We start from the raw sequence: 8,276 nt of genomic DNA, 5'->3' as shown, positions 1-8,276 counted from the left end.
GCCTGCAAGCTGGACTTGACTGCGACTGTGACAATATTCTGTCCATCAGCAATTCCCAGGTACCAAGTATTCAGAGGCAAACTTCCTTTGACGGTAGAGGTAGAACATAGCCTTTGTGGGTAACTTTGCCCTGCCTGAATTTCTCTAATCCTTTTTTTAAGTCATCTAAATTGGTGGCCATCTATGCCTCCTTAGGGTTGCTATATCTTGAAGAGCAAAAAAGAGCACAGCCAGGGTTCTTCTTATCTTTTGAAAATGGTAGATGGGATTTCAAGCGGGTATAAATAACTAGTTGGGGTAAATTCAAAACAATGTGGCTTAGGACAGTCATCACCAAACGGAAAAACTTAGTCAAAGTATCTCTCCCTGTCCTGACAATCTGACACATTTAGACCAAGGAGGGGCAAAGTTCTGTAAAATGATTTAATTAGCTCTCAGTAATGATCCTGGAGTCGTTGTATTCTATTCAGTGCCTACCAGTGTGTCCCTGGGACCTTTCAACAGACCTGAGGTATGTCTAGCTTTGCCAGCTGAGCAAAGTGCAGTATCTGAGCAGTACCTTGAGGCTTTCAGTACCTGAGCAGTAGCTTGAGGCTTTCATTGCACTTTGATTAGTGGCCTGGAAGATTGTACATTGTTCTTTCCAGTTCGGTAAGACTCTACATCAAGTATGACCAAAGATAGAGGCACTGGCTCAGAATATACCTTTATCCATCAAGGAGCCATCAACTTCCCATAGACCTTTGATGTGATAGTATTAGCAGTTTGTGCACATGTCTGTAGCAAATGAGGGCTATAGCCAGGCACTGAAGAATATGGTTTGCTGTCTCAGCCATTGTGGGAAGAGATTTCAAAACATTATTGCAAGCCATTCAAACAGTGCTTGCAGCAGAACAACTAAAGCACTAAATTAATTGTTCTGCTTTAATGATGGACACAGTCAGATGTCCTCAATTGACATTGCAGCCTTCTTGGGAAAAGTTGCATATTTGGAGCTGTCCTTGATCCTGCAGTATCCCTACCAGGGGAGTTGACACCTTCCCTGCTGCCCTGCACCAGTATATGGCTCCTTTAAAATTTCTGCTTTAAAATTGCTATGTATATACAGCCTAATAAAACTGAATGGCAGGCATGCTTTTGAAATAAGAATTTAAAAATGCAGATTACAAAAAAGCATTGAGGAGCTGTAGTAGCCTGGGTGCATAAAACAACAAAGTCTCAGAGGAGCACTGTATCAGATTCAGCTAGAGGCACTTTATTTAATTATTACAGAAAAACTCTGAACCACATAGGTGGGAAAGACCAAATGTGTATAGTGTGCAAATCAACTGTTAGGTTCCAGTGCTTTGGGGGCAAGCCTGGAGGGTCAGTTTTCCTGGTTAAAGCATCCATTGCTTCCATGAGACCTTGAGTCCATTCCATACTTTCTAGCCTTGCTGGAATGGATCTAATATCCAGGCTTTTTCTGAAGGAGCATCTCTACCCCCATCATTCAGGCCACACACTGAGATCTAGTTCTGAGGGCCTTCTGGCGATTCTGTCACTGTGAGAAGGCAACCAATCAGAGGGCATCTTGGTAGTGATGCCCACACTGTGGATCAACCTCCCATCAGGTGTCAAGGAGATAAGCAACTATGAAACCTTTAATGATTATCTGAAGACAGCCCTGTATAAGGAGGTTTTTAATGTTTGATGTTTTATTATATTTCTGTATAGGCTTGAAGCCACCCAGAGTGGCTGGGGTGACCCAGTCAGGTGGGTGGGGAAGAAATAATAAAATCATCATCATTATTAAGAGGAATCCTTAGATGGAGGCTATTTTGAGGGGCTTTTCTGTAGGTGACCTCTGGGCTTTTACCCTCACCTATTTTGCTCTAAATTGCTTTCTTGAGTGTCTTCACCATTTACATTTAAATTGTATATTATTTATATCAAAAAAGAAATCTGAGAACTGTCTATCAACAACTAATGAGATCATAGACGCTGAGCTTTGAATTTCAGTATGTTCCTCTTTATCTTTGTGGTGAACAAACAACACCCATTCCCGGACCTCACTGAACCATTTCTTCCCAAGTGTTGCCTGCAGCATGAGTCCATGGCCTATATATTCCTCCAGGTAAGCCTCTACCTGCATTCATCTCTGTTCTGAGTCTTTCTAGAAGGATGAAGGCACTCCTGAGCGCATGCCTCCTCTTGGCCCCACTTTCTGCAGGTAAGATGGGGAACATTTAATTATCTTGGAACAGATCACATTAACCCACTTAACCCACTTAACCAGTAACCCACTGGTGAGGATTCAGAGGATTCTGGATTCCCTATTACTACTCATTGGTTGTGGAAATCTGAGAAGCTGAATTTAAAAGAGCCCGTGTGCTGTTGTGATTAGAGTGTTAGACAAGGATCCAGGAAGCCAGCGTTTGAATCCCCACTCAGCCATGAAGCTCACTGGGGGATCCTAGACCAGTCACTATACCTTGGCTTAACCTACTTTACAGGAATCTTCTGAGGATAAAATGGGGAGGGGAGAATTATGCACAGAGCCTTGAGCTTCTGGGAGGAAGTGACTGCAGATAAATAAATAAATTGGAAAAAATAGAAATTAAGAGCAAGTGACATTGATTGATTGGTTCATCCCTAGTCCAGGATCCTGTCCTCACACTGGCCAACCCAATGACTATGGGAAGCTCACAATCAGGACCTCAGCACAGCAGCACTCTGCCTTACCGTGGGTTCCAGCAACTGATAGAGGAAATATGTTACTTTTGCTATTGGTGGTAGTGCATAGCCATCATGATTTGTAGCCACTGAGAGTCTTAGTTTAATTGTAGCCAGATCTAAGCTTGTAACCAAACAGTGGGAATAAAATGTATTTAAGTGAGAGTCTGGATGGGAGGAAAAGTGGGTCATGGAAAGGGAGGGTTCACCTCCCCACCTCTTGGAAATAATTCAGCCAGTGTTCTGAATGATGACTTCGAGAGTTTTAATTAATGAGTGTTTATTCATTTCATTTCATTTCATTTCATTTCATTTCATTTCATTCTATTAAAATGCTTTTAAAATTGAACCCCTTTTAAGTTAAAAGTTTTAATTTACTATCACCGCCTCCTCTTAATCTCATTAAGCAAACCGCAAAACCAACTAATAATAATGTTAATTATCATAATAATCCATGAAGTAAACTTTTGCTTCTGTCTTCAGTATTACCTCTGGACTGCAGATATGCTTATAACGGTACTGGAATGACATACAATGGCTATCTTAAAACAACTTGTGACTGGAAGAAACAATCCTGTGTTGCCGGTGTTCTGCGTACAAATATAAGTAAGATTTTCCTGCCTTTTTGTCTTTTGCTGTTGGATTAAATCCAGGTTAAGATTGTTGAACTTTAAGGGTTCTACTAGCATATAGAAGTCTATGCTAGGGCAACTCACCCATGAAAAAAGAGAGTTGAGGAAGCTGTAGCACTTCAGCTATAGATGAATTAGAACTCCCATCAGCTTCAGCTAGCCTGGCCACCAGTCAGGGATGATGGGAGATGTAGTCCAACAACACCTGGAGGATCACAGCTTCCCAATCCTGAAGTAAGCAATGGTTTGTAAATGAAAATGGGGAACCTAACATCACCTGATCACAATCAGTGGCTGGATCTGGGTGCTGATCTCCAAGCTTGGACAATTTGATTTGCATTAATGAGAAATCCCTGCTTACCCTTCTAAAAGTTTTGACTGTTTACAATGGTTTTTAAGATACATTATAAATTTCCCCCATTCCTTATTAAAATTCCAGTCTTCCTGTTTTCTGATTCTTCCAGTCATTTTTGTCAATTCAGCATAATCCCTCAACTTAATCTCCCATTCTCCTCTAGTAGGGAGTTCATGTTCTTTCCATCTCTGGGCCAATAACATTCGTGCAGCCGTGGTCGCATACATAATTAGTCATTTCTGTTCCCTTGGGATTTCGGCACCTAGGATTCCTAAAAGAAAAGCTTGGGGGGGGGGGAGTTTAAATAAACAAGTTATTTTAAACATTTTGTAACTCATAATAAATCATTTCCCGAATCTCCAATACTATCTTACATGTCCACCACATTTCTAACATACAATTGACCCAGTTTTGTACATTTTTGCTAATTTACTGCTATTTACATCATTTTCAAATAATTTTCTTTCAGCATGTAACATGCTGTAAATTTTAAATCCCAATCCTATAACTTCTCCCACGCTGTAAGTTGTATGTTATCCCCAAAATCTCTGGCCCATACTAGCCATTAAGTATACATTGATATCAGTTTCTTTACTTTTAATACAGTTTTTATTGTCTGCTTTATGCATTAAAGCTGGAAAACATTTTGACATTTTTCTTTCTATGATATAGTGGTGTATACATATTTTAATTAATAAAAAAAGGAACAGCCCATCACTTTAGACTGACAAATTTAATAACACTTTGTATATTGTTAGTTTGAAAAGGTCCTCATTCAGACAATACAAAAAAAATTGGAACCATTGCAACGAATGTGCCTGAGTAGCAATAGACCTGCATATTTCCCGCCCCCACCCCCAAACTGGGTATTTCTTTCAAATTCTTTTTCATAGTGAAACCCCAAGTGCAACTTTCGAATAAATGCTCGCCATCCAGCTCTTGTCTCTCGGGCCATTACAGCTTCACTGCAGCGGATGATAAATTCTTTGAGATGAAGAAGTACTGCTGCAAGACGGAACTGTGTAACGATGCAACTCTCAGCTGTAAGTTTCTGCATCATTTTAGAATCCTTAACATGTTAAGGCTGTGCACTGGATTTGGCCAAGGCCTGGCCTGGATCCTTAGTCAATCAGCAGTATTCAGAGGACCTGTGCCTCATTCATAGAATCATAGAATCATAGAATCATAGAGTTGGAAGAGACCACAAAGGCCATCGAGTCCAACCCCCTGCCAAGCAGGAAACACCATCAGAGCACTCCTGACATATGGTTGTCAAGCCTCTGCTTAAAGACCTCCAAAGAAGGAGACTCCACCACACTCCTTGGCAGCAAATTCCACTGTCGAACAGCTCTTACTGTCAGGAAGTTCTTCCTAATGTTTAGGTGGAATCTTCTTTCTTGTAGTTTGGAACCATTGCTCCGTGTCCGCTTCTCTGGAGCAGCAGAAAACAACCTTTCTCCCTCCTCTATGTGACATCCTTATATATTTGAACATGGCTATCATATTACCCCTTAACCTCCTCTTCTCCAGGCTAAACATGCCCAGCTCCCTTAGCCGTTCCTCATAAGGGATCGTTTCCAGGCCTTTGACCATTTTGGTTGCCCTCCTCTGGACACGTTCAAATGGGGTGAGCAGCTCAAGACTATTAGGGACTCTCAAGGTGGAGAGTCAGGCAGGATGGGGAGGCAGGCATGAGCAGAAACTGTGAAAAAGAGGGACCTACTGGGCAATTACAGCTCTGCCTGAGAAGGGATGGGTTGCCTAACACTAACTTTATACCCGGTAGTCTTAGGGCGGTAAACTGAAACTCACAGGTTATTGCTGAAGAGCAGAAGAGAGACATAATCTCTGTACAAAAATAGGGATCTAAGATCCTATAATTTCAAAGAGGCTACACCATAACCAATGGCATGAAAACCTTCAGAGAGATCAAGAAGGAAAAGAAAGTTCACACTCCCCCCACCCAAATTTTGGGAAAGATAATTCATCTCAGAGACCAATGGTGACTTTGTCCAATGCTCAGTCCTGAACCCAGATTGTGTCCAGATTATATTTCATCCATGAGTATGTGCAGCTACCCCACCAAAACTATAAGGGCCTAGGGTGGGTTACAATAATATAACACAGAGATACAAAAACAGACAAAACCATGAACAGTCACACTATACATTTGATTTTGGCAGTTCCTGACCGCAACATGCTGACGGAAAATGGTTTGCAGTGCCCAGCCTGCTTCTCCAAAGGAAAGGAAGAGTGTAAAAGTGAGAAGACCATCAACTGCCTTGAGAATGAGACCCAGTGTGTTGTTTTTAAAGGATCTCTTTCTAGAGGTAACATTGCTACTCAGATTGGGAAAGGGCCTAGTCATCAGATGGTTCATGCAGACTCCCTCCTGTTCTCCTATTCTCCCTCCCACCCTTTCCCTTTCCCTTGCATGTTGCTGGAAAAATGAGAGGGACCACATCTTTCACTGGCCCCACTGTGCACCATTCCTTAGTGTTTTGCCTGCCTACACTGTATCCTTTAACTCTCATAATGCCACTAGCTTGTCCAGAAGAAGGATTGAGAGTGAGATGTGTATATAAAATACCCTTCTGAACAAAAGTAAAAAGTGCATTCATGGCTTCACCCCAGTTGCATCTGGATCTCTCCACCACTGGAATGTAGTCCAGGACAAAATTTGTTCCTCTTCCTGAAAAAACATATTATGTAAAAGGATTGTAATTTTGTTGTTTAGTCGTTTAGTCATGTCCAACTCTTTGTGACCCCATGGACCAGAGCACGCCAGACACTCCTGTCTTCCACTGCCTCCCACAGTTTGATCAGACTCATGTTAGTAGCTTCAAGAACCAACCATCTAGTCCTCTGGCACCCCCTTCTCCTTGTGCCCTCCATCTTTCCCAACATCAGGGTCTTTTCCAGGGAGTCTTCTCTTCTCATGAGGTGGCCAAAGTACTGGAGCCTCAGCTTCAGGATCTGTCCTTCCAGTGAGCACTCAGGGCTAATTCAATTTCCTTAAATTTTGTGACAATGAGCGGTATCTGGCTAACTCAGACCATTACTGCAAGGATTTATAGTGCATTAGAATTCATGTATATTCATGTTCCAGTGAAATTATGATATTTTTCAGATTCCTTAAATATGCACATTTTAATACTAACTTAGTAAAATTCCCTTTTTAGCATCACAGGCATCCTCTCCTATTCCCTGGGTAAAGGACTAATGTCAACATTTGTTTTCTTTTTTCCCTAGCTCTCTTTGAGGAGCACAGTTTCACTTTCCAAGGTTGTGGAACAACAGATTTTTGTGCACTCCGGAAAAATGGAAGAGGTGTAACTGGAATGGGGAGCTTTCTCCTTTTAGTTATCCAAGAAAGCTGTTATAATGCTTCACGAATCTCGCACTAGGTTGAATATGAAGGGTAAATGGGACAGTGTAGACCCCTCCTTGTGTATTCCAAAATTCATGGCAATGAGAGGGAATTAGAGGCCTAGTGGTGAAATCCAGGACTCAGGATCTCTGGTTCTTACTTTTTTGCTTTTGGTGGCAGTAAAGTGAAGCAAGGGGCAGAGAAAAAGGATTCAGAATTGTCAGTTTGCATTTCTTGGTGCAGAAAATATTGATCTGGTGTATAATAATAATAATATAATATTTTTGTACTCCGCCCATCTGGCTGGGCTTCCCCAGCCACTCTGGGCAGCTCCCAACTGAATATTAAAACACAGTACAGCATTAAACATTAAAAACTTCCCTAAACAGGGAGGCCTTCAGATGTCTTTGAAAAGTAAGATAGTTGCTTATTGCCTTGACATATGATGGGAGGGCGTTCCACAGGGCAGGCACCACTACCGAGAAGGCCCTCTGCCTGCAGACATCTTCCCTATTCTGATTAATTCAAGGGGGCTCTGGAAACTTCTCTGTATGAAAGAAACAAGCAGAAGGGTCATGATGTTTAGGTTACTCCTTCAGAGAAGCTTAGTACTGCTGGCTTGAACTGGTTCTGTTATCTCTTTTTTAAGGTCATATTAAGAGGCCAGAAGGAGCCCGGGTTTCATTTCTCTTTCTATATCTCTTCCTTCTGGTGTGGAGTTCCGTATATAGTGTTAAGGTTTAGACTTATTGTAAGTTATTGTAAGTTTATGTGAAGTCTGCTGCAACTGGATTTCTTGTGGACAGTGCCAATCCTGAATGCATTGTATATGTGACCATTGTGTTCATTTGCCTTCAGTAGCAGTAAAACTCTGCTGGATGAAATATTAATTGCCTCCGGTCTATTTTGGGGGGAATCCTAAAACGTGTTTAAGTTTTTACTCTGCTAACTATACATTGGGATCTTCTCTGGATTGATATTGAGTAGAATTTCCATGACAGTTGTGTGGGAATTGTGTATTATAACTACAAAGAACCCTGCAATGTTTCAGTAAAAAATACTTGTTTTCATTATGTTCATTACAATACGAAATAAATGGTTATGGGAAATAAAATGCCGGATCTCAGATATGTTTCTTTCAGATACAAATGCAAGTATTATTTATTGGTTTAGCCAAAGAGATTACAAAAGATAAAATACATAA

At 41.2% G+C, this 8,276-nt stretch overlaps 1 protein-coding gene across 1 annotated transcript; it reads left to right on the top strand.

Annotated features, from left to right (window-relative positions):
• The first annotated feature begins 2,141 nt into the window (after positions 1 to 2,141).
• On the top strand, positions 2,142 to 7,956 carry LOC307222605 (phospholipase A2 inhibitor and Ly6/PLAUR domain-containing protein-like). The gene is made up of 5 exons (XM_079988001.1): positions 2,142 to 2,212; positions 3,199 to 3,321; positions 4,596 to 4,745; positions 5,886 to 6,032; positions 6,955 to 7,956. Exons 1-5 carry the CDS (start codon positions 2,164 to 2,166, stop codon positions 7,107 to 7,109), a joined length of 624 nt encoding a protein of 207 aa, XP_079844127.1. The 5' UTR covers positions 2,142 to 2,163; the 3' UTR covers positions 7,110 to 7,956.
• Positions 7,957 to 8,276: the final 320 nt, after the last annotated feature.

The sequence above is a fragment of the Podarcis cretensis genome (genome assembly GCF_951804945.1).
Source record: "Podarcis cretensis genome assembly, chromosome: 8".
Lineage (NCBI taxonomy): Eukaryota > Metazoa > Chordata > Lepidosauria > Squamata > Lacertidae > Podarcis > Podarcis cretensis.
This window is presented reverse-complemented; position numbering and strand designations above follow the sequence as displayed.